Genomic DNA, 27005 nt, shown 5'->3' on the forward strand with positions numbered 1-27005 from the left:
AACAGGAATTTCTATGTGTGACTGGGGAGTATTGCAGTTTCCTTCAATTTTATTACCCACTTTAGACTGCTTTGGAAGTTCCACAATTTTTCTAAATTAAAGAGATGCAGTCATAAAAGATGAAAGCCGAAAACGAGTGAAAACAACTTGAAACACTACTATTAATAAAAATCCCTATATCTTTGATTCCCAAGCTTAAATAATTTCTTTCTAGAAAATTTATTAATGTGACAATATTCTGAAGCAAGAAAAACTAAATGAGGGTTACCAAGCATACAAAAATCTTGCATAAAATCCTCATTATATTTACCTAATTTCATAGCCAGGAGGGAAGTATCTTTTGAAATGGATATATGCTAGCCTTTTACCAAATGGCTATTATTTGCCCTAAAAAAAAGATTTTATTTTACCCTATAAGAAATTCTCTGGTAGAGTATTATTTTTATTTGTCAATTCTCCTGTCCAGTGCTTAGGTTGTCCAATTTTCTTGGATTGTCCAATTATACACATGTCTGGTTTTCTTCTTCCTGAAACATTGTGCTATTTTTTTTTCTTTTTAGTCATGTATTTTCTGTTTTGATTTATTCTGACTGCTAACTTTATGTTTGTAATTGTAATAATAATGACAGGAATAATTTTATTTTCCACTTCAAGGCTGCTAAGCTCTTTAACAGCTTCTAATTAAAAAAGGAGGGAAAGGAAGGAAGGAAGGAAGGAAGGAAGGAAGGAAGGAAGGAAGGAAGGAAGGAAGGAAGGAAGGAAGGAAGAGAGTATTTTCCTGGCTTAAACATTCCTGTTAACTTTTTTGTTAATCTTCAGGAATGCTTTAAACACCTGGATGGGTCCCTCAGGCACCAGGGTTAAAATATTAGGTGAGCTTTTTCATGGGAGTATATGTTGGTATGCCCTGTTTTATATAGTGGATTTTCTGTTGCGATATTGTGATTTGCTTTATTTATTTTATTGTTGCACATTACCCAGAGTTTCATTTTTGTGAGTTGGGTGGCCCTACAACTCTTTAAATAGACAAAGAAAATAGTAATAATTACTCCATCTACCATGCACTGAATTCCTCCAAATGATTGACTTATTACAGAAAATGTGTGACAAATTACTTTAGGGCCGTGTGAAGTGGAAAAGCAAAATGTAGCCCTGTGGCTAAATTTCACTCACCGCATAATCCTCCCTTCCTCCTACTGACATTCATTTCTCTGGGTGTTTCAGATCCTAAACATAAAAGTAGTGCTTTGGCCCAATGATGTTTCTCAGAACAGCAACTTTCTAATTTCTGTTATGAATGAGCCAGATTACCTGTTGTCACCTGTTCAGAGCCCTGTGCTGGAAAGACAGTCACACAGTAAGCTGGCAGAGTAATTGCTTAAATCATATTGCCAAACTGTTGCATGTTCATCAAAAAAACTCCCTTTTCTAGGGAGAAAAGAGAAATGGTATAAACTTAATAATTATCAGCCTGCCTTTCCCTTCTAGTCCTGGCAAGATTTTTATACCTCTCTCTGCTGCTATACAGTTTCTGTATAGTTGCAATGTACGCACCCCTTTCTTTTATCTTTCAAGGATCTTAACACCAGAAAAGTGCAGATGAATCTGACAAAGACTGAGGCAGAGGAAGGAAGGAAAAAGGAAGGACATTAGACTAAATAAATGCTAACTTTGAATACGTTGTTGTAAATCTATTTTTCTTCAGTCTTTTTTGGGATGCTGTTGCTTAAAACAGCCAGCAGGTGGAGCTGGTGTAGAGGCATTTATTTTCTTTTAAACCCAGAGGTCCTGCAGCTTTGAGCTTCATTCTTCAGAGATCAGCTGCAGGGCAAGATCCTCAACTGGTATAAATCAGTGTCACTGCACCACATTCCAGACAACCATGGTGGGATCCCAGGAATTTTAGCTGGCTTCAACCACCGCATTACTGATTTTCACTGCCATCGACAAACAGCAAACTGTACTAATTTCTTAGGACTTCAGAGACCTTTCAATCTCTTTAAAATGTTCTTTGGTAAATTCTCTTTGTACATCTGAAGTGTTATGCAGAAAACAAGCAAAATTCAAATAAAGCCATGTTCTAATGCAAATATTATTCTGTTTTGGAGCATTATTCTTACCAGTCAAATGTTGGTTGCATCTTTTGTTGTGTAACAGTATTTTTCAGCAATAGTGATTTAAAGCAGAGGGCTGAGTTGAGAGGTTTTCACCAATTTATCCATTGTTTTACTGTTGTACTTGTTTCCTTGATTATGTATTTGCTTACTTGATAATTTTATGGATACAGACTGGCTCATAGTTTTACAGCACCTGCATTACCACTACCTCTTCTTCTCCTATTTTATACATCTCTGTTTTATTTTCTTTAGACTGTTTCTCTCAAATAGTATTCAATCATTACCACAGAGATGGGTAAATTTTCAGCCCTATCCATTAAAAGGTTAAATTCCACCATGATGTGCTGTGAAAATGACAAACATTTGTGTTCTGTCTAACAGAGGCCATCTTTTAAATAGAAAGAACATTGCTATTTTAATGTTTCCTTCCCTCTGTGTGGCTCAGAACTGACTGGAAGTGATGAACAACATGAATAGCAAATCTGTTCAATTAATGGAAATCCATTCACATGCATTGAATGTAGGATTCTCAGTGTAAGCCTGTTCAGTTTCATTGCCAACCAGTGTTGTGATGGATTGTGTGTTACTAAGTTTTTTTAAAAAAATCTCTATGTTTGCTAAATCACAGGATTTACACTTGTCCTAAAATGTAACGTGAGGAATATACATTGTTTAAAAAGTGGGCTGAATTCTTTAGGAAGTTTCTTTACATTTTGCATAAGAAACAGGGGATACAATATATTTGTAAACTAATATTGGCAGATGTGAGATGGGGAGGACCTTACAGTGGCAGCTTTTCTTTTACCACAGAAATGTGTGTTTAATTTTAGCAGTACAAGGATTTACCTTAAATCTGTATCTTCTTGCAAAGAATGATGATCTGATCCCTCCATAGTCAGGTGATGACACAATGATCAAGTTATCATTCTTTGCAAGAGTATGCAAGAGGGAAGAATAGCTGACTACATTGAGGGAGGGAGGGAGGGAGGGAGGGAAGGAAGGAAGGAAGGAAGGAAGGAAGGAAGGAAGGAAGGAAGGAAGGAAATTGAGGGAGGGAGGGAAGGAAGGAAGGAAGGAAGGAAGGAAGGAAGGAAGGAAGGAAGGAAGGAAGATCTTCCCCCTGAACATCCCAGAAAAAAATGTTTTCTTTACAGTTTCTCCCCTTTAATTCATTCCCAGTGCCTCTTCATGAACAGTAAAAATAAAAGGGACAGAAATAGTTTACTATTCATACTATGCTTTTTTTATTTATTTTCCAGATAATTTCCTAGCTAAGGAGTAAAATTTGCACCAAAGTATAGCATATCTTTTGCCAGAAGCATGACTATTGCATTGAAATCAAGATCACCACCACCTTCTGTTTTACTGGAAGTATGCAAAATAGTCAGATGGCAGTCACCATGGAAGACCTGAGGATGGTGGTCTAGTCCACCCCTAACAAAGATTTGATATGAGCTCGGGATCTTTCAGAACACTGTGTTTATGGCATGGCCAGATTGAAATCTTCAGGCATTTAGTTGCTAATGTTACCCTGCAAGAAAAGAAAATCTGAAGCTGCAAAGGTAGAATTACAGTAGGAATTAGCTGCTAAGCTTGTAAGCCGCCCTGAGTCTTCGGAGAAGGGCGGGATATAAATGGAATTAAAATAAATTAAAAAAAACATGGAATGTAAGAGTATGAACACAGGAAAGTTCAACACAGTGAAAAATGAAATGAAACAACTACAAACTGACAGCATCACTGAATTGTATGGATTTGGATCAGATACTTCAGTCAGAAGATCTTTATTACTCAAGACATGAAAAACTAAGAGGCAACAGCATTGCTTTTACATATATACAGAGAAAGAAGATATAGCAAGAGCAGTACTCGGCTACAATGTAATCAATGACTGAATAATTCCAATTAGACTTTGTGGACAGCCCTATAGTATAACAACCATTTTGGTTTATGCTGCAACTAATGTGGAAGAAGAGAGCCAAATGGTAAATAAGAATCTGTTTCAAGAATGTTATAAACAAAAGACCAACCTTGAGAAAAAATGGAATATTAGGCCTTTTGATTTAAGATGCTGGCAATAATTATATTTGACGTGGTGGCTCAGTGGGTTAGGATGCTGAGCTTTTCAATCAGAAGGTCAGCAGTTTGGTGGGTCAAATCCCGAGTGCCGCGTAACAGAGTGAGTGCCTGTTACTCGTCCCAGCTTCTGCCAACCTAGCAGTTCGAAAGTACGTAAAAATGCAAGTAGAAAAATAGGGACCACTAAGGTGGGAAGGTAACAGCGTTCCGTGCACCTTTGGCATCTAGTCATGCCGACCACATGACCACGGAGACGTCCTCGGACAAGCGCTGGCTCTTCGGCTTTGAAACGGAGATGAGCACCGGCCCCTAGAGTTGGAAACGACTAGCACGCATGTGTGGGGGAACCTTTACCTTTACCTTTAATAATTATATAATGAGCGCTTTTGTGGGAATCACTTTGTCTACTCTAAGTTAAAAAAGAAATCTGAGATTTTACGATTTCAGACATTGAAAATAGAGGGGACTAAAGATTCCAGGCAGAAAAGGGAACTAAAGATTCCAGGTGCAAAAGGCAAAAGCTAAAGGCCTGTCTCTATAAGAGAGAGAAAACAACTAAAGTGGATATGCGAGTGACAAGCCAAGAACTGACCTGAATAAGGACTTTTTACTAGACTTACAAAAGAAGTTGGTTACAGCCTTGGAGAAATCTTTGAGATAGGGGAAAAAATGAAGACAAGGAAGAAGAAGAAGAAGAAGAAGAAGAAGAAGAAGAAGAAGAAGAAGAAGAAGAAGAAGAAGAAGAAGAAGAAGAAGAAGGAGGAGGAGGAGGAGGAGGAGGAGGAGGAGGAGGAGGAGGAGGAGGAGGAGGAGGAGGAGGAGGAGGAGGAGGAGGAGGAGGAGGGAGGAGGAGGAGGAGGAGGAAGAAGAAGAAGAAGAAGAAGAAGAAGAAGAAGAAGAAGAAGAAGAAGAAGAAGAAGATCATAGTAGTTCTGTCCTCCCCTCCTTTTCATTCTTCTCCTCCTCTTCATCTTTAACCTGCTCACTTTGAATTAGCCAAGGATTCACCATGCTCTCAGGGTGAATCTGGGACAGGGTGAACTAATGTGATCCATAAAATTAGAATCAAAATAAAAAGAAAACACAGCCAAAGTAGATATATATTTCTCCAGCATTCAGACATCCAGAATAGACCTCTAGATATATGGATGAAAATTAAGATTACCAAAACCTTGTCTAACAACTGGATCACATCACAAGGACTAGAACATGACTTACCAAGAATAATGCTGAAGGCAGCTGCAAAGCTATTCTAATTACATTTAGAATGAGCAAATTAATTTTATGTGACTGTAAGTCATACCAGTGATGGAATAACCAGCATGTTTTGTTGTATAAACTATACTAAGTCATGAAATGTTACCAAAAACATATGGCTAAAGGCAATTAGTTGTCAATGCATAGACAGGGATAGGGGAGCCAAAGGAGATAAAAATAGAGAGAGAAAGGAAACGAGAATGGTTATATTATGCAAATACTACACAGCTCCAAAGGAATTTCTTTTCAGTCCTCAGCAAATATTTTTTTAAAAAAAATGTTTGCAGATGACAGTCACCCACTGAACATCTTTTATTGATGAGGAACTTTTTCCTAATTACTTCTTTCTACTGACACTAGAAGCAAAGCAAATGGAACAGGTTTTAATAGTGTGTGTCTCTGGCAAAGAAGCAAGACTATTTATCTGTTTGCTAACTTCACCCTTTTCTCTCATTTGTTTTCTGCTCGTCAAGGGTACATGCAAAATTACCAACTAGCATTCATCCTGAGGCCGTATTAGTAATAAAAAATATCTTTTCCTTCCCTCAGCTTGACAATGTATGATTTTTCCCCTCTAACATAAACTAGAAATAAACTAGAAATTGTTAGATGGCAACTGCCACATGCAATCTTTTATTAATGATAAGTGATTCGTAATGATCTGTTATTCCTTCCAAAGATGATAGAATCTCACTTTTTTTTTTAGCCAGAAAATGTAAATAGATTCAAGTTCTATATAATGTGAAACAGGAACTTCTGTCTGCTGCTGTGAGGAAAAAGAACCCATTTAAATGCAAGAGTTTGCACATTATAATGGCACAGCACAGACAAAATTAGCCCATCTGTTGCTGAAATTTGCTGCAAGGACTTTGTTTTCCTTGCCAAACTGGTCACTGACAATTATTAAGAGCCTATTCTCTGCTTAGTTTTTTGTTTTTTTAAAAAAGTTAAGAGTTGATATTCAAATTTATAACTGGTAAAACAAAAACAGCAATAGTAAAAAAATAATAATCCAGTAATCTTGCTCACAAAGAAGACAAGATTTTTTTATAAAAGAAAAGAAAAATAGAAATCACAGAAACTTGTCAAAACCTGTATATAGTATTTTCTCACTACTTTTCTGGAGTTGCATTGAGTATTAAAGGAGGCAAGGCTCAATGTTTGCTAAAGTAACAGTCCCAAGATGAAACAGCGGATGCAAAAATTAGCAAAAAGCATAAGATAATCTGCAGAGTCCTTGGTGCTCTTTGTTGTTTACGGTTTGATTGTTCATCTGGTATTAATGCTGGTGTTAATCCCTCTTTATCTGGGTGTTGATTGTTGGCCAAGAGGTGTTGTGGTATTTTTCTTGCCTTTTTAGCTTTTGTATTGTCTAAATGTGGTTTATTTCTATGTGCCTGATGAAAGCTGATTTGTCCAAATGCCAAACTTCCAGGAATTGCTTAGGATTCATCTAGAATGCTCACAGTTTTTACAATGGAAACTATGGTTTAGTCCAGGGGTCAGCAACCTGAAACAGTGAAAGAGCCACTCGGAACCGGTTCCCTCACCAAAGGAAAAACTGGGAGCCGCAAAAAAATGTGTGCACATGCACATACATGCGCGCAGGCGCAGAACAGGGTTTGACTGAAGAGTGGAGCCAAGGTGAGATATGCACCTACCCTGCATATTTGAATTGATTGGTTGAACTTTTTTAGTCCCACTTTTTTTTTTTGGACTGCACATGGCAGAGGACTGGGAGCCGCAGGAGACGGCGGAAAGAGCCGCATGCAGCTCCGGAGCCGCGGGTTGCAGACCTGTGGTTTAGTCTGTCCATGATTTGTGAAATTTTCATCATGACTTCTGATTGCTAGTTGAGGTTCATGGATTTACTCTGCTCATCTTCTGCTTGTCTGTCCCACATAATGGCTGATGCAGCCTTTATGTTGCAAATGACTCCTGCTTTTCTTCTTAGGTTGTTGGGTCTTTTAGTAATCTCGCAGCTATAACAGGAGACAGTTTCAGCATTTATTACTTTCACTGGAACAGCTCTCCAGAGAATGCTTTGCCACATCACTTTCCAATCTCATTATAACCACAAAAAGCCAAAAATGTTAGCTGTGTGCTATTTGGATTTTTGTTTTTGTTTTGTTTTTTTCATTTATTGCCTAGCTTTAAGAAATGCTGGAATGTTTCATGACTCTGTCAGCTGTAGACGTTATGCCCTTCTGTGCAAAACAGTCTATAGAAAGAAGGCAGAACTCTTACTATAGTAGATTCATATAACTCTTGTGTATGTCTTTATAAAAGTGCATATACAATCAGTGGCTAGGATGCTTTATTAAGAAAGTCTTGGTTGAGAAAAGAACTTGTGGTTAACCCAAAAAAGACCCAGCAGGAGCTCCTCCATAACGGAAAAGAAGAAAATGATAAATGAAGCAACGTAGTCATCCCATACATTGCAGGAATAGTGGAAAAGCTCAGGAGGATCTTCAGCCAACACAACAAATGTGCATAGTTCAAATCCAAGCACACACTAAGGCAGAGGATAAAACACCCAGACACAAACTGAGCAACGTGGTATATGCAGTACAAGGCAGTGAACCATGTGCAGATCTGTACATTGGGGCAACAAAACAATCCCTTCATAAATGCATGGCACAACATAGGAGAACAAAGCCATCAGGACAAGATTCGACAGTCCATCTGCATTTAAAAGACAAAGGCCACTCTTTTGAAGTCCACATTTTGGAGAGAGAGGACCGTTGGTTTGAAAGAGGGGTCAAAGAGGCCATCTATGTCAAAACTGAACAGCCTTCTCTCAACAGAGGGGGAGGGATACGACATCAGCCATCTCCAGTCTACCACACAGTCCTTTCAGCAATTCCAAGAAGGCACTACTCAGGTGACCCTGATGGCACAGATAAACCTCTAGGTAGCCTCAATGACTCTCTAAAAGAATGTAAATGTCCAGCTGTCTGCAAGGAGCATAAATCCTTCCATTCCCCACCATCCAGTCTTGGTTGAGAAACCAAATGTCTTCAAAGAAAAACAAGAAAGTCCAGTTGCCTCGTGAAACAGCATCTTTGGGTTCCATAAACTTAACAAAGATCTAAGCCATTTTGTTCAGCACTCGGTTGCCTACTACAGGAGGCAAACTAGCTACACCAGGTAACTAGCAGCACTTGGGTTGCTGGCTCTTCTGGGTTCCTTTGCCGGTCTCACCTTGCCTCGCCTTGTGTTGTGCTGCCTCAGGTCTGGCCAGATCCAGATCCAGATCCAGCACCAGCTTCTGCTCTCTGCACACATGAATGCAGCTAGTTTTTTTCCCACTGAAGTAGTACCCATTTATCTACTTGCAATATCGCATGCTTTCAAACTGCTGAGTGGGCAGGAGCCAGGGAGTGTGCAGTGTCTTGTGGAGCCAGGCTCAAGCTCCTAGAGTGGAGTCCATTTCTGGCCTGGCAGTTCCAACGTCATTAAACCGGCTGTGCCACCGTATCCTTCTAAAAACCTGTTCCATGTTTTGGATCTCTCCAGAAAAGGAGTAGGCAGCATGATGCTTGCAGAACCAACATACTCTTAGATATCTTCTTTGGGGTCCATCAAGCTTTGCTCCACTTGATTTTTCTGTTTTAATTTTTAATTTCATTTTTAAATTCTCTAAATAACAACAAGAAGAAATTGGACAAAACTCAAATCGGAGTACTATTGCAGTAGATTTATACGCTGGAAAACTCACCCAGGCACAGTAAATAGTATCCTGGAAAGCTATTTCACCTTTCATGTGATTTATGAATACAGGTAGTCCTCAACATATGACCACAACTGAATCCAAAAAAATATGTTGCTGTTAAGTGAGGCTTGCCTAATTTTAAGACTTTTCTTGCCACGTTTGTTAAGTGAATCACTGCAGTTGTTAAATTAGTAACGTGGTTGTTAAGTGAATCTGGTTTCTCCATTGACTTTGCTTGTCAGAAGGTCGCAAAAGGGGATCACATGACCCCGGGACACTTCAACTGCCATCAATGTGAGTCAGTTGTCAAGCATACAAGTGTAAATCACGTGACCATGGGGATATTGCAATGGTCATAAGTGTGAAAAATGGTTGTAAGTCACTTTTTCAGTGCCATTGTTAACTTTGAACTGTCACCAAGTGAACCGTTGTAAGTTGAGGACTACCTTGATGTATGTCAATGTGTGATAAACCTTTTGTGTGGGTACTATGTTCTCAAAATTTTAGAGGTGCCCTTGGCCCCAAGACCGGGGGGGGGGGGGGAAATCAGCAAAAAAATCAATTTCTCCCATTTAGCCACAAACTGTCAATCCTGTTAACCTTGGATGCTCCTGCTCTGACAACTGATGAAAATGCAGCCATTTTCTCTTCTCCTTTAACATGCTTTTCTTACTTTTAGAATTCAGCTGCAGCGGGGGAGGGGTGGGGCTTGGGATGTAAGCTCACCTAGCCATAATAATAATGCTGCTGTGGGAACTCAAGCATGAGCTGATAACGTTTCGCGGGCTGAGGAGAAAGCCCTCACTTGAAGCTAATTGGGGAATGTGTTTAATGACAGTTTATTGGGGGTGGGAATTGTACTTTGTTACTTTGTATCGGGGGAAGGGAATTTAGTTTTTGGGTTCAACTATGTAGTGTTGATACTTTGTTTCCCTGAATAAAATGTTCTTTAAGGAAGAATTTTGCCTCAGAGTTCTTTTGATGGGTTTCGTCTATCAGAACCATGACATAAACTATACTGGATCTCAATTTCTTTTGGAAGAAACAAAAACCCCAGCCTCTTAATTATATAAGAAGTCCTCTGGCTAAAGGCACTTGTCTTTAAAAAGCATCTTTTTATCTTCCTAAAAGCTAAAAATAGAAATCTTCCACCTGTGAGACAGTGTCATACAGGGTTTAAAGTATAATAATAATAATAATAATAATAATAATAATAATAATAATAATAATAATAATAATAATAATAATAATAATAATAATAATAATAATAATGGAACTTATTATCATTGTTATGGAGATATATATTATGCATGATATGCCATGAAGGGAACAGAATTATCAAAATTTGGATTTCTTGGGGAGGGGGGGGGTTGCTGGGTTTGTTTCCAGTAATATTTGTGAGAGAGAAAAGGAGGGAGGAAGAGAAAAGGAAAATATACTTAAATGCCTATCTTCAGCATCCCCGCCTGCTGCACTGATTATACCATTGTTCACACCAAGGTTGTGGAAGCTATTTTTGAGATTAACACGGTGCTGCTTGTAATTGGAAGACAGTTCTTTTTATGTGTCTCAGATTAGTAAAACCCTGCTGTTTGCACACAGTTTTTCCAGTTCGTGTATGGAATGGCAAAGAGAGGCGGAGGTCAGTAAAAGATGAAATTAAAATTAAGTCTGGTGAAAAGTCATCATCATCACCATCATCATCACAAACAGCATGGCAATCCAAGTGTAGACAATATAATTTAAAGCAGTGGCTGTGTTAAAATTTTATAAAGCATGTCTATCACTGGCAAATCTCTGGTACAGCACAATTATGGAGCTTGTGGGGTTATGGGTTATTCAGGTAATGGATAGAAATATGTGATGAATTCCTTGATAGATATGTATCCTGGAGGTACCTCAGGTTGTCACTTTACATGAGTGTCTTCTGACAACATTCTATTAGTCACTTTGGAAAACTGTAACTGTGCTCCTTATTTTATTTCTACAAAAGAGGAAGGGGGAGGATGTTAAAGCTAAAATTCTTCATATTGCATGTGTCTCATGGCTCACAGATGTGTGGATCTATCTATGCAAATGCATTTATATAGATATCCCTTTTAAAGCTCATTCATATTAGAAACATGCATTCAAACAAAACACTTCCTTCTTACTCCTCCCTCCCTCCCTCTCTTTGCTGCAGAGACAGCACTAAATCTTCTATGCTAACTTTAATCCAGATGATATATTCTTTTCCATTGATTGTCTTTGTGGTTTAATATTGATTCCTGTGTCTTCTGGCCTTGGACGTCATGAAATGGATATTAAATACTCCAATAAATAAATGTTAATAGCATAGAATCAGCTTAATTGTACATAGTGTCTAAACACAGAGAACCGATTGAGATAACGCTGCCCTGCTAATTATATTTGCAGCTGAGACAATACCTAACAGATCCTTTCTCTGAGCAGGACCAAACCAAACAGGTGATGTGCTGTCTGAGTCTGCTCTGAGTTTCTCCTCCACCATATTAACAAGTGCAAGAGTCCTCCATTCAGGGGGAAAGGGAAGATGGTGGTACAATTTAGAATTCTGAGGCCTGTTAAAAGTACTCTGACTTTAGATGACAGGAGATCTAACAATTTACTAGAGTTCTATTTTGTCTTCCCACATGCTATTCCTTACTACCCTGGTTTACCTTTATAACTTTCAAAATTTCTTTCTGAACAAGGCAGTTATGTGGGAGGGGGAGATACAGTGATGGGATTCAGCCAGTTCGCACCAGTTCGGCAGAACCGGTGGCTAATTTTTTGTTGCCCAGGCCCAGAATGGACTTCTAGAAGCGGCATCCACACAGAGAACCGGTTGTTCACATATTTGAATTTTACCACTGGGGAGACAGTTACACGCCATTTAAAAAAAATGTTCTAAAAATACAAATGAGTGCATGTGGTGAGAACAGAGGGACTCTCTGCAATGAAATTATACTGAACACTTGCACTTTGCTTTCCCATCTGCTAATTTCATTATTTGATTTTTTTAAAATTGTAAAATATCAGCTGGGACAGAAAGTCCAGTGGATACCTCCAATTGTAACCACAAGCACATTGGCAGCCATGAATACCACATCTTATTTTAGATCAGCTGAAGGTGGGAGTCAATTTTTTTTAAACCTTTGCTTTTGTTTACCTGATGTGTATAATAACCTATACATGGTTAAAATGTTTAAGTTATGTTTTCTAAAAGCATGATGCAGATCTCTCAAAAAGTCATGAAACAGTGCTGATGGTGGGGACATTAATTTCCTTACCTTAGTGGAGAGTTAAGCATGGTTCTTGAATAAAATTCCTGTCTTATCTTGTTTACAACATTCTTCAGAAGAAGGCAGAATGACTTAGCTGTCTTTAATTTATTGCTAGCCAATTGAGAAGACCTTGTAGATAAAAAGTAAGAAGCAGAACAACTGTGTCACGCTTAATATTAAGGGAAAATAAAACTGGATCTAATGAGACCCTTACCTTAGACTTCAAAACTGCAGGTTTTAATAAACAGTGGGTAAGGATTACTCCCCTGAGGCAGGAGAAACTAATGGGCAAAGAACTGTAAGAGAGGCAGAAGTTCCTACTGATGTTAAAAACAATACCACTTGGGGAAAAAATTGAAAAATCAGTTAAAGAACCCAATGCGGGTAAATGAAGTTTAAACAAAATATACAAATGAAGAAGGATCTACATTAGAAGGGGAATAGGGACAGTTTACTAAGGAACAAGACTTAGAGGCACACTGGATTTATACCAATCATGCCAGGAAAATTAAGTTCAGAATGAGATATGACAGATGAAGGATGTTAATTTTTCTTTTTGCAGTTGTGTTTAAAAAAAAACACACTGAAAGAAACACACTTATCAGGAACTGACTGAAAATTGCAAACGCACCCTCTTCCCCGCAAAAAAACAAAAAACAAACGAAAGCCAGATAACAAAGAAAAAGCTGATATTTCAGCTCAGTCTTCTCTGAGAAGAGGAGAAGCATTCCATTTCTCAGTTTTGAAGCATAGGGCTGAAAGAGCCTACTCACCTTGAATGAATTGACATCTTCAAGGCCAGACATACAGTAGTGGCCAAAATTGTGGAAACCTTTTGGGAAAAGTGTATTTTTGAGGTTATAACACCATTTATACACTAATAACACCACTTTTTGGGGGAGTAGTGCCATAAAATTATATATCAATGGAAAGATAATTTAATCAAGAATGTAATGCAACAATGTTTGTTCAATTATCTGTACTGTATTCTATGAAAAGCTATAGCCAAATAACCAGAAAAAGGAAGCACAACTTGCTTAAGGTTGATATCAGGTAGCTTTCCTTCATCTGATTGTAACCAATGAGCATGAGTGTTTAAGAGAGCCAATCAGGTGTCATCTTGTTTTTTATTTATTTATTTATTTATTTATTTATTTATTTATTTATTTGACTTATATGCTGCCCTATCTCCCGAAGGACTCATTGGCAATGAGCCAATCAGATCACAGTAGGATTCAGTTATTGATGTCATGTATTGAAGTTGAGAGGAGGACATTTGTCAGTGTGTTATGTGATTGCTATCAAGTTGGTTGTTTTTTTGTGTTCTTTTATTTATTGAGCTTGTAAAATGTAATAAAATTAAAGTAATGGTGCAAAGAGTTGATTGGTTGCCCAGAAAGCGATGTGAAATAGTAATATTAAGTGAACAAGGGTACAGTTATAAACAAATTAGAAGAAAAATTGGTGGAAACTTAACCAAAGGTGGCATTTCTACTCTACACTTTTTCCAAAAGTTTTCCACAATTTTGGCCACTACTGTATAGCATCCTAAAGTAGGGAATAGCATGCCGATGGGCTAACAAAAGCTGTATTCATAATCTTTGGAACATCCTGGATGAAGTACCAGATGACTGGAGGAAGCAAATGTCCTTATTTTCAAAAACAGAGAAAGAAGGCTCCAGAAAACTATAGATCAGCCAGTCTGACACTGTTAACTGGGAAGACTTTAGAACAAGTCATAAAGCAAATAATTTGCAAGCATAATGTAGTGATTACTAGAATCAGCACAGATTTGTCAAGAACAAATCTTGGCAACTATTTTTCCCCAGTTTTAGATCAGGTAAGTTCCTTAGTAAATTCTGTGAATATAATGCACAACTCATATAACATGATTTCATCAAAGTATCTCATGACTCTCCAATTAGCAAGCTAAAGTATAACTTAGATGGCACATCTAGAAAGAGAGATGAATTATTGGCATGAAGCCATTCATGGAAAGTACTCATCAATGATTCCTTACTGAAGGTTTGATCTCCAGATTAATACATTTCAACATTTGCATTAATGACACAGACAACGAGATGGAGAAATGCTTATCATATCTGCAGATGACACAAACTGGATAGGATACCTAATTCTCTGGAAGACAGAACATTTAAAATGATCTTAGAATGTTAGTGAAGTGGCCTGGAAAAAAACAGAATGAGATTTAATACAGACAAATGTGAAGTTCTTCATTTAGGAAAAAATAATTAAACCTAGGGATACGGGGCAGGTAATACTTGGCTGTAGATAATATGTGCAAAAAGGATCTTGAAGTTGTAAACGCTTCACTACTTAAGTATGAATCAGGAGTGTGATGTGGCTGGTAAAAAGGCAAGAGGATTTTTTTTTGGGGGGGGGGCTACAACAACAGGATGTGAGTTTCAATGTCATAGGAAGACAATTCCACTATATGTCTGCAATGGTCAGACCCACTTCAAATACTGTGCCCAGTTCTGCACAACATGCTTTAAAAAGGATTTGGATAAAATAAAACAGGCTGAGAGAAAGGTAATGGGGCTAAACAAGAGATTAGGTCCTACAAGAGAGATTAAAGGCAAAAGTTAGCCTTAGAACAGGGGTAGGCAACTTTGGATCTTTTATGACTTGTGGACTTCAATACCCAGAATTACTGAGCCAGCCATGCTGACTCAGGAATTCTGGGAGTTGAAGTCCACAAATCATAAAAGAGCCAAGGTTGCCTACCCCTGCCTTAGAAAAACTCATTGAGAATATGAGAACATGATGTTCCACAGAAGATCAAGACTTATATTCTAGCATTCCAAACTTCAGAACACAGAATAAAGTTAGAAAGTAAGGAGGATTCTAAAGTGAATGTTGTAAAAGACTCCCAACAGTACAAGCGCTTTCATATGATAATGCAATCAATTATCTATAGCAGGGGTCTCCAAAGTTGGCAACTTTAGGACTTGTGGAGTTCAACTCCCAGAATTCCCCAGCCATCACATGCTGGCTGGGGAATTCTGGGAGTTGAAGTCCACAAATCTTAAAGTTGCCAAGTTTGGAGACCCCTGATCTATAGTGCTGATTAGCTCACCTTTGTATGTATTTAAGCAAAGGCTAAATAGCCATAAGTCTGACACGTCTGCACTGAGCACAGGTTTGGACATAAAGCTCTCATGATTCTGTGCTTCCCTGAATTATTTCGCAATCATAATATGATTTTTAGCAATTCTATGTGATAATACTGTATTCAATACAGTTTCAAGAGAAGAAAGGCAAATTTGGAACCTGGTTATAGTGTTTCAAGATAAATGGATACTGTCAAAAGAGAAAATAAAATATTAAAGTCTAAACAGGCTGTAGAAAATGAATTCCTGTAAGTATATTTTTGCATTAAAAAGGGAATGCTTTGTGGCCACATTTGTTTCTTGGCACTTCCCAAGGGGCTCTTTCTGTGGTATTTTATCTTCATTTAAACTGTCCTTTTCAAGATATCTATAAAATTTACTTTATTGAAGAGAAAGGATTTGATTGGATGCTTTAAAAAAAATATAAAAGGGAAAGGGAAAATAATGAGAAAAATCTAGTTTTGGGAAATTTTCCTCCCACAATTTTATTTTTATTTTTATTTTAATTCCATTTATATCCCGCCCTTCTCCGAAGACTCAGGGCAGCTTACAAGCTTAGCAGTAGCCTTCATTCTATGTATATGCCTGCTTATTAGGGCTTTCACACCCCCCCAAGCGGCATTATTACAAAGTCAGCTTAATTGCCCCCAACAATCTGGGTCCTCATTTTACCTACCTCGCAAGGATGGAAGGCTGAGTCAACCTTGAGCCTGGTGGGACTCGAACCTGCACTAATTGCAGGCAGCTGGTGTTACTTAAGGAGGCATTAGCCCACTGCTCCACCAAGGCTCAGTGATGAAGATATTTTGATGAAGATATTTTGCATAGGTGCTGTTTAAGTACACTAGTAAATGTGTATTTACGTTTAATCCCCTCTGGGCATATTCTTTTAACATCTGTTCCTGATCATTGCAAGTTGTGTATATTTTAGGTTACAATAAGGATATTGGGAACAATAGTTTTATATTGTATTTTATTCCTGTTAGCCACCTAAAGTCACTTTGGTACAAAGGGTGGCCATATGGAGGAATGGATGGATGGATGCATAGATGGATGGACAGCTTGGCGACTAGATATAGTTTTAAAAAGGCAAAAGTTCACTAAGATGTCTTATTCCCCCAGATATTTGTAACAGAGGAGAAACCCCCCCCCAGAAACATTTATCTCCATACAAACAATAGAAATAATTGCAACATAAATGTCCATTGCTTTTTCAAGCTTTGTACAGATGTTGAGTAAAGTTGCTTGAAACGAAAGACTGAAACTGGCTCTCTATGAGAGCAGTGAAAACAACCTTCTGTCAGTGTGTTTACATCTCTTTCTTCCTCGATAATATTTCACAAATCTCATATTGAATATACGGTAAATGCTAAAGGGCAAAGAAGTCAATTCATGGCTAAGCATGTTAAAGGTGATTGGCTGATTTCTGTTTTCAGTATTGATTAAAGTAACCCATCCATTACTTCTATTCTCTAACAACATGATACATACAAACAGGGTATCTGTCTAATGGGCTAAAGATACTGCAGTTAAATCATGTGCTTTGGATAGCATGCGCCAAGCAAAACGCATGTGTGGTATTCCATGGTGTCTTGTTCATTAAAGACAGATAAGCAGCTCCAGATATATTGAACTCTAAAGGCCTCCTTACCCTACAATCCTCTAAGATCATAGGCTACAGATTTCATCATTTCATCCAGTAAGCATGGCTCATGGCCACATTATCAGTGATTGTACTCCTTGCATCATTAAGATAAGAAGGTTGGGGGAGATTGCCAGTCACAAATTCTACCAAGCTGTTTATGAAAAATAAAATATCTTTCATTTAATGTAATGTATGACATTGCTTTAATGCAGACATGTCAAACACAAGGCCCGGGGGCCGGATCCAGCCCGCAAAGTGGTTTCATGTGGCCCGCGAAGCCATCCTGGAAACAGCGAGGGAACGGCCCCCACTGCCTTGGCCCTGGCCCAGAGACCCTCCTCCTGCCAGAGACCCTCAGATCTGTCCCACTCCTGCCCGGACCCCCATAGGCACCCTTGATGCGAACGATGTAGAGCTGGCCATGCCCACCCAGTAGGCCTTACGCATTCTAGCCATTCCCAGCCAGTAGGCCACGCCCACCCTGGCCACACCCACCCGGCCCCCTGAGGGCAACTGCAATGCTGATGCGGCCCTCAATGAAATTGAGTTTGACACCCCTGCTTTAATGCAAGATCCCTAGTATTACAATACTTAATACATCTCACTTAAACTTAAGGAAATGGCCCAGTACTCTACAAAATGAGAATGAGTGGAGTGGTGGTGGTAATCATAGTGATTTAAATGAGTAATTGTGCAGATTGTCAAATGTAGATATATAAAAAAACTACTGAAATTTCAACAAATAAATCCCCAGTCTTAAATAATAGAGGCTCACGTTTTAAACATATCGACATTTCTCTCTCTTATAAAACAAGTGCAAGCATGGCACACTCCAACATAAGAACATTTCTCCAAAATCACCTTTCCTCAGAAATAACTTTTGAAAGCAAACACTCTTTGTCAACTTTAATAAGCCTCAGTAGAAGAATATACAGGAAATTTTATTTTCTGGTTTTACTATGAATTTTATTTGACTATAAGCCTTTGCAGCTCTAACCAAGAACTTAAGAAATGCTTAAAGATTCAGTATAACAATATCTGGAAGGCACAGCTCAATGGACTTTGCCAAATTTTATATTAAGCAATTCAATTTTTGGATAACAGTGCTCGCATTCAAATGTAACACCTAACTATAATTTTATTGTGGTTACTAGATTCACATATAACACCAAAGCATAACCTCACTCCCTCCTGCCTCTTTCCCTCTCAATTGATTGGCAGGATTCATGTCTGCTAATGCCCTGATTTGACATTTAACAGAATAACAGAGTTGGAAGGGAACTTGGAGATCTTCTAGTCCAACCCCCTGCTCAAACAGGAGACCCTACACCAGCAATGGCAAACCTTTTAGTGCCCAAACTGCAACCCAAAACCCACTTATGTATTGTTGGGTGTCGGGTGGGTGTGGCCCATTGGGTGGGTATGGCCAATTGGACAGGTGTGGCCGCGGTGGTAATGGCAGACTGGGTGGGACTAAAAAGTTCAATTAATCAATTTCAACTTTGCGAGATCTTTTTTTCCCCCACGAGAAGTTGAAATTGATTGATTGATTGAAACTTTGTTTTTTCTTTTTCTTTTTTTGCCCACGGCAGGGGAGGCCTAAAGCGAAAAGGGTTTATAAAACCTACCTGAGGGCCTAGGACTGGGGCAAGGACGCGTGTGCCCACAGAGAGGGCTCTGCGTGCTACCTGTGGCACGTGTGCCATAGGTTCACCACCATGGCCCTACACCATTTCAGACAAATGGTTGTCCAATCTCTTCTTAAAAACCTCCAGTGTTGGAGCACCTACAGCTTCTGAAGGCAACCTGTTCCACAGATTAATTGCTCTCACTATCAGGAAATTTCTCCTTAGTTCTAGGTTGCTTCTCTCCTTGATTAGTTTCCATCCATTGCTTCTTGTCCTGCCTTCAGGAGCTTTGGAGAATAGCTTGACTCCCTCTTCTTTGTGGCAGCCCCTGAGATATTGGAACATTGCTCTCATGTCACCCCTAGACAGTCCTTCTCTTCATTAAATTAGATATCCACAATTCTTGCATATCCTACTTCATATACAGTGGGAACTACAATCAACAATAAATTGTTTGAAAACAAATTTGGGTTGATATTGGCTTTTTCAGTAGCTAATGTGATATTTTCTTAAGCAATTGTTCTTAGCTTGCATATTATACCAGTCAGGAATCTTCTGGTCAGTTTCTGATTTTTTGCCTCTTCTGGTCATATGGATGAAAAGGCGAGATGACTTAGCATGGAATGTTTTCTGTTCATGCATGCAGTACTAATCCATGCAACACGCAAATGCACCCAACACCATTCTTACTAAAGATTCACTAGAGCCATCATCAAAAATAATCCTATTTTGAAATTGTGGTATGTTTTGCATAACTGGCTATTTTCTATGTCCTACAATTGAAACCCATACATTTGGTTTTCAAAGCTATTTCATTCCAAAGAATACTTTAACATTTGTGAACATTTTTCATACTAGAAAATATTGTATTTCACCATTACACAACCAGGGGGCAACATTATAGGTAGGAAGGTTAGAAAATATCTTACTTTGCTTGCAAAGCCAGGGCCCAGCTGCACCTGAGCTTGTAAATATGAGCACTCTAGGAATAACGTCTAATAGGCTGACGAATATATAATTGAATAATGAAGGAGATCTTACCATCCAGATTTTTTTTAAAAAAGCAGATGAGCGATTGTTGAGGGGTTGATTCCTACTTACCCTCATTATCCTCCTCCAGATTCTCAGACAGTTTGGCTTTGCATTTCACGGGCGAAGGAGAGCGACTTTTCTTCTCAGCTCCTTCTGCAAGTGCAAAAAAGGTCAGAAAGAGATGTTCATTCTCAAAGGCTGAGATTATAATGCTTGAAGTTGGATGATGATGAACATTATTACAATTACGAAACAGGAATGTGTAAGGTATTGGAAAAATAAATTGACTGCACCTCCATTTTGCTCTGGGAGAAAAATCACTATACTTTTAAGCTTTGTGAAGATTGATTTTTGCCTCCTGTGCTATTATCGCAGCTAGGAAGAGCCCTAGGCTGGTCCAGAATGTCATATTTCAAAAGTTATTAAACTGCACATATCAATAATTATATTCTCTCTTACTTTTAATCTAGGTTATGCCTGTGCCATTGGATTATTACATACAGTTTACAGTAATTACTTTATAAACTATGGACTTTATTTGCACTGTGAAACAGATTCTATTTTAAATGTATAATAGTGCTGTCTGAATGCAGTTTCAAAAACTTCAGCAGATTATAGATGAGGGACAGTGACCTCAGTCTGTTCAGGACAGAGAGCAGGAATATACAGCCAGTTTATGGGCTATAGCCTAACTATACCTGATTTTTTGTAAAATATTGATAAAAGAAAAAAACTATTTTCCCAACTGATAGTGAGAAATCAATAATCTTGGACAGATTTATAACTCATCAGAATTGAGTTATGTCAAACTCTGCTGGACACTAGAATAAAAGTGAAAATAATAAATATACTGCATACATATTACAATAGATTAATGAACAATTAATTAATGCTCACCTGACTCTGATAGTACAAAATCTAGATAGATAGATAGATAGATAGATAGATAGATAGATAGATAGATAGATAGATAGATAGATAGATATAGACCAGACATGTCAAACACAAGGTCCGGGGGCCGGATCTGGCCCACAAAGTGGTTTCATGTGGCCCACAAAGCCATCCTGGAAACAGTGAGGGAACGGCCCCCACTGCCTTGGCCCGGCCCAGAGACCCTCCTTCTGCCAGAGACCCTCAGATCTGTCCCACTCCTGCCTAGGCCCCCATAGGCACCCTTGATGTGAACGATGTAGAGCTGACCACGCCCACCCAGTAGGCCATACACACTCTAGCCACGCCCACCTACTAGGCCACGGCCACCCTGGCCATGCCCACCTGGCCCCCTGAGGGCAACCGCAATGCTGATGCGGCCCTCAATGAAATTGAGTTTGACACCCCTGATATAGACAGACAGACAGACAGACAGAGATGATTATAGCAAACTTAAAAAAAATGATGATTAAGATGCATGTTCTACAGTAGAAAAATGAAGCATATATTATCCCTGTTACTTAAGATGTAGATAATATAAAGTGATATCATGCTAGAGAATGCAATGCAATGTATTGTAACCCCAATTGACTGTGGTAAGATTAATGTTCAGATAAATATACATAGGATTCCACAGTGAGAAATAATGTTTGGATTAAGAGAAAACAAAAAACAGTTAAGAGAGATGGAGATGGAGAGAGATGGAGAGAGCTGAAGAGAGATGGAGAGACAGAGAAAGAGAATACAGGTAGAAGAGAACCGTTTCATAGTTAACAAATCTACAGGTCTCTGCAAAATACTGATCTTATTAATACTGTAGATAACAAAAGAAATGATAGAATATATGGACTCATCCTAGCAGGCTGCAAGTTGTTTCAAAAATTAAAAATCTATCCAGTATAGTCATATATTTTCATGTATAATATCAACAGATACTTCCCAAACTTTTGACTTCAATACAGAGTGCACTTCATAGGTAAACAAATTAAAGTAATCAAATTAAAGGAACTTTAACTTCAGAGTAATTATTATTAGGACTGAGCTGTAAAATGTATTATTTATGATGGGAATGGGAAACTCATTTATCACTAACTCCAGTTAGTGAAATTAAAAGAGGCCCTATTTGGAGTGGCATTGTCACCTATCTTGCCACAATAGGTGCTTATTTTATGTATTTTGGGCATCATTACTGTTATAAAACTGGAAGTGACCTAGATCTCTTAAGAGTCTTTGACTCAGCTTGGTCCTCACATTAAGCAGTCAGAAACTTGGCATCTCCTCTCTTTGCTGGTTTATTTTTTTAGGAAATGGTCTTTACTCTTGAATCTACCTTCCCTATGAAATTTGACCAGAAGACTGGGCCACCTCAAAGAGGATGAAGCCAAAAAAGCCATAGTGGTAATAATGACCACTGGAGGCTACGGCTTCATTGATATGTCCTTTGGTTGTTCACGTTTAGATTATTCCAGTACTTTTCTGGCAGCTGTTCCAGTTCCTCCTTCCTTCCCTTTTCTGCACCTTCTACGTTATTCCCAACTTTTGCTGACATGCATACAAAGGAGTACAATTCAAAAGGCTTTACTCGGATTGAGCACCAGCAGCGGCAATGGACAAGGCATGCGTGCAGATGCACACACAGCTCAAGCAGTCCTGAATTCCTTGGCAAATTTACAGGTAAATTCCTAATAAGCAAAGTTCAAAGCATCAGGCAGAAGTCTTGCCAGGGTAGAGTAGTAGCACCATTGTTAGATCACCAGCGGGTCTGGGTCTAAAAGAACAGTTTCCATGAATAGCATGTCTGGTAATTGGAGTAGGTGTTCCCAACGAGGGATTGCTTGCTAGCAACGGCTCTGAAACAGGGCCTCTATATCAGATGCAAGAAATCACCAGCAGGAACATTTTTGCCTTGCCAGGAGCTATGCAGACCTTTGCTCAGCCCTAAGTGCGTTAGGAATGAAAGGTTCAGACCCCTGTATCAGATCACTCAGCTTCTGCTGTCTCCAGCTGCTCCTCAGGCACTGCACTCACACCAGTCTTGCCAAACTCCAATGTAGACACAGGGTTCTCTGAAGTGGCCTCCTCTTTGTGGGTTCCTCAGAGTGAGAGCTGGCCCTGAATCAGAGCTCATTTCAAACTATCAGTGTTCAGTGTTCAGAGCCCTCCAGCCACCCTCTAGTATCCGCTCTTGTTTCTTCTTACAGTCCTGAGGGTTCCTTTCCCTCCTCTGAACAGGGTCTTCTCTCAATCCTCAGGCTGTCAGAGACTTCTTCCTGCACTTTGGAATTGGCTCTTTCCTTCCATTGCCCTCTCTGAAAATCTGACTAGTGCTTTTTCTTATTCGACGAGCGGGTTAACGTGGGGCCTGATTGTTTGACTAGTGGTTAATGAAGGGCCCGATGAGCTGTGGGCCCAGGATATTATACCAACCTTTCATTACAATGGATATTGTTTATGCTTACTCTATATAATTCATTATAGATTTTTATTTTATTTTATTTTTTTATTTTAATCCCATTTATATCCTGCCCTTCTCCGAAGACTCAGGGCGGCTTACACTCTAAGAAGCACAAATCAATGTGCTTAGCAATAGCCTTCATTCTATGTATATGCCTGCTTATTAGGGCTTTCGGCCCCCCAAGCGGCATTATTACAAAGTCAGCTTATTGCCCCCAACAATCTGGGTCCTCATTTTACCTACCTCGGAAGGATGGAAGGCTGAGTCAACCTTGAGCCTGGTGGGATGCGAACCTGCACTAATTGCAGGCAGCTGGTGTTAATATTAATATTAATTAACATATGCATTAATTATACAGATGTGTGTGCATCTATAACATATGCACGATTTCAGTGTTGTACGACGTTCCTTTAAAATTGAGATCCGAAAGTTGGTTTTATGGATTGGTTGTTAAAGTAATTTAGCTGGATGGAAATTTGTAGCAGTTGTTCTTTGTTCTTTATCTGTATTGTGCCTTGAGTAATAATTAATAATAACTCGGTATCCTATAACTTTTCAAAAATATATCAAACATAGATTTTGTAGTTTTGTGTAGGTTTGATGTAACACTTCATTTCAATAATGTGGAACAGGACATTCACACACACACACACACACACACACACACACACACACACACGTAGTAAAATGGCAAATGTTCTTCCTCATTTATGTTGCAGTTTCTGGAAACATACTCCTGATTTTTATTTATAACTGGGTCAAGGTAGAGCTTTTTCTGAACAAAGTCTTTAATACTCATATTGCTGTAAATTAAAGATATAAAGGTTTGCTCAGACCATATAAAGAAATTCAGGGCAGATTAATACTGAAGTGTCACAATGATCTAAATATGTATCTATGCATTTTTACAACAAGTCAGTATGAGGTTACAGTCTGAGACATACTGCACTTTCTTGAGAACATATCCAAAAGACTTGTTTTTGAATACATATGCATAATATTGCACTGCAATATGAAATTAGCTGCTGTATCATTATTTATTTTAAAATAGTCAGACAAAAAGGCAAAAACTCTGCACATCCAGTTCCTGTCATGCACCATTAAATCACATCATGTGTAGAGGTAGAGAAAATCTTACAAGGTGCATTATGCACAAAATCTTACTATTCTAACAATGCAGCATTGCATAAACAGACAGAATACCCTTTAGATACCGAATTATTAAAGCCAGTAGGTTAGTTTTAACTACATCTGCCTGTTGGTTTAAGCCAGATCAGCAAGATTGCATGAAAAATGATACAATCAAAGAGTATCACAATATATGTTTACAGCAGTTAGAAAACAAACGGAATGTCAACAGAATAAAAATTGAGTGTAATTCTGATCCATTTAATTCAGTGGGAAATGTGTCATAAATGTCCACAAAACTGGAGCTTTCTTCAAGATTTATAATAATTGACTTTACTATACATAAATAATGAAAATAACATGTGGCTATTATTTTACAATACTTTCCTCTTCATCCAACTAATTTTAACAACTTTCTAAACTCGGTGGCTGCTCTCGCAAATGGTTTTATGATGATCGTAAATGTCCTGCTGTTCATTTTAGAAAAGAAAATCTGGATGTTCAGCCATGTAGGTATAGTTTATGAAAGTAGTAAGATACGTGTCTTCCTGGGAGGCACAGAAAAGTAAAGCAGAAGGCATTTATCACAATGCCTGTATCTGTTAATTCCACCTTAGTCTTCTTTCCTAACTATTTCAAGAGCTTCACAAAAATCTAACAAAGATATTTTCTTCTTCTCATCTTACTTACTCACTGACTTCAAACAACTCTTGAGTTCTGTCCTAAGTGGGAATCTGCAATTTCTTCATAGCATCACAGATGTCTTTAAATTGGAACACTGCCATCTATTTGAAAGGTAGTTGCTTGAAAAATGAGCTAGAAATATGTACTTCTGGAACACCATCTTTAGAGGCTATTAGGGAAGGATGAGTAGGGACTGCAGGAGAGCCAAGATAATAATTCACAAAGATGGACTACAACTACAGCTTCCATCTGCTAATGTCACAACCCACAAATGAAATTAACTGGAAGTGCATAAAGGATAGGAAGTGGTTAATTGCAGTCACAACCTTAACTGTTACTTCCTTGTCCCTTCAAAGACTAAGCAGAGAAGGTGTTCTTCCAAACTGAAGAACAGGGTGGCATTCAGTACGGAACTCCTCCATGCTGAATTACAGAGTTATACGATAGGCATATTAGCTTTGGCAGTGCTGTGATTAATGGAGAATCAAATTTTCCCAAATCCCATTTCAAAATACTCTATACAAATTCATCATTTCTCAGAAAAGAGATATTACGGTACACTAATTATGTTGCTGTATTTTTATACTGAGTTCGATCCATCTTCTTACCCACTGATGAGAACATTCTCTGAGTGGACCTGGATACAGAACACCCTCATTGAGGCATACAGCAAAGGTGGGGAAGCAACCGTTGTTAGTTTTCACTCTGTCCCCCAGTTCTCAGTGCCAACTCCTTCCCTTCTTCCCTCCCTCCCTCCCTATGCTTGATTGGACCTATCAACTTTACAGGAGAGGAATATTGTATACCAGTATTTCTCAGTCCTTCCACCATCCGGATATATGAAATTCAAGTCCCAGAAGACCCCCAGCAAGCATAGGGTTGTTGTTGTTGTTTTTTTGCTAAAGATTCTAGAAATTGAAGTCTACGAAGCTGAAAGTTCTCAAAGATAGGAAAAACTCCTCTATAGTCATTAATTATGGATGTTAGGCATGTAGTTAAAAATCTGTCCTGATCTGTTTGAAGGTTAATGGATTTCTCTTTTTTTAAGGTTTCTGTAGTTTTGACTTAATTAAAATAATACTAATTTGAATATAGTAACGCTAAGGTGAATAACACATAGGGATATTTGCTCTAGACTGGTAATAATTGCTGTAATATTGGGAGCATTTATAGGGATATGTCCTTCATGTGCATGCACTGGAATCAATGCATCTGCTTCAGAACAGGGAACGACAAAGAACTGCAGATTTATTTATTTATTTATTTATTTTATTACATTTATATACCGCCCTTTCCCAAAGGACTCAGGGCGGTTTACAGGGTGATTAAAAAACCAAAATACAAAAGTTAAAAACAAATTTTAAAAGAAATTATATATGTCCCTGTCTAAATAAAAACCCCAGTTAAAATAAGGTTAATCCTCAGCCTGGGCCAGAGAGATGACTGTTGAAAAGTAGCATTGTTATGTGGCACATAATTTGATTTAAGAAGGATTTGAAGTTGGGTTTTGAAGGGCTATTTGGATGTGGACACTTGCATCTTTGAATAGCTAAAGAAAGAAAAGTCCACTATGCCTGCCAAAAATATTCCATCTACTATGGAAACTCCCAATTTACCTTTAATTTGAGATTAATTTAATCTGAGATTAAACCAAGTACTCTCACCAGTCCAACACAATGAGACAGGATCACGGAAGCAAGACTTCAATGAGGTGTCTTTCATGCTAACCTGGAGTAAAATCAGAACCTTGGAAATTGTTAAGAGTTTCAATTCCCAGTTTCATTTACAGTGAGTTATTTAGGGTGAAGTTTCTTTGAATGATTGGAAACATTTCTTCCAAGTTGCTCACTACCTTGCCCAATGCTACGTTTGAGATAAGCTATCAACTGAGTTGCCTAGTACATCTCAATTGTTTAT

General features: G+C 38.4%; 1 protein-coding gene across 2 annotated transcripts in view; it reads right to left on the minus strand.

Annotated features, from left to right (window-relative positions):
• MACROD2 (mono-ADP ribosylhydrolase 2) overlaps positions 1-27005 on the minus strand; it is a 1127318-nt gene that overhangs the window by 100240 nt on the left and 1000073 nt on the right. For both annotated transcript variants that reach the window (XM_083369818.1, XM_083369817.1), the window contains exon 10: positions 19961-20044. In XM_083369818.1, coding sequence (XP_083225944.1) covers positions 19961-20044 — 84 coding nt within the window. The remainder of the gene's footprint in view (positions 1-19960; positions 20045-27005) is intronic.

This window comes from Vipera ursinii, assembly GCF_947247035.1.
Source record: "Vipera ursinii genome assembly, chromosome: 1".
NCBI classification, from domain to species: domain Eukaryota; kingdom Metazoa; phylum Chordata; class Lepidosauria; order Squamata; family Viperidae; genus Vipera; species Vipera ursinii.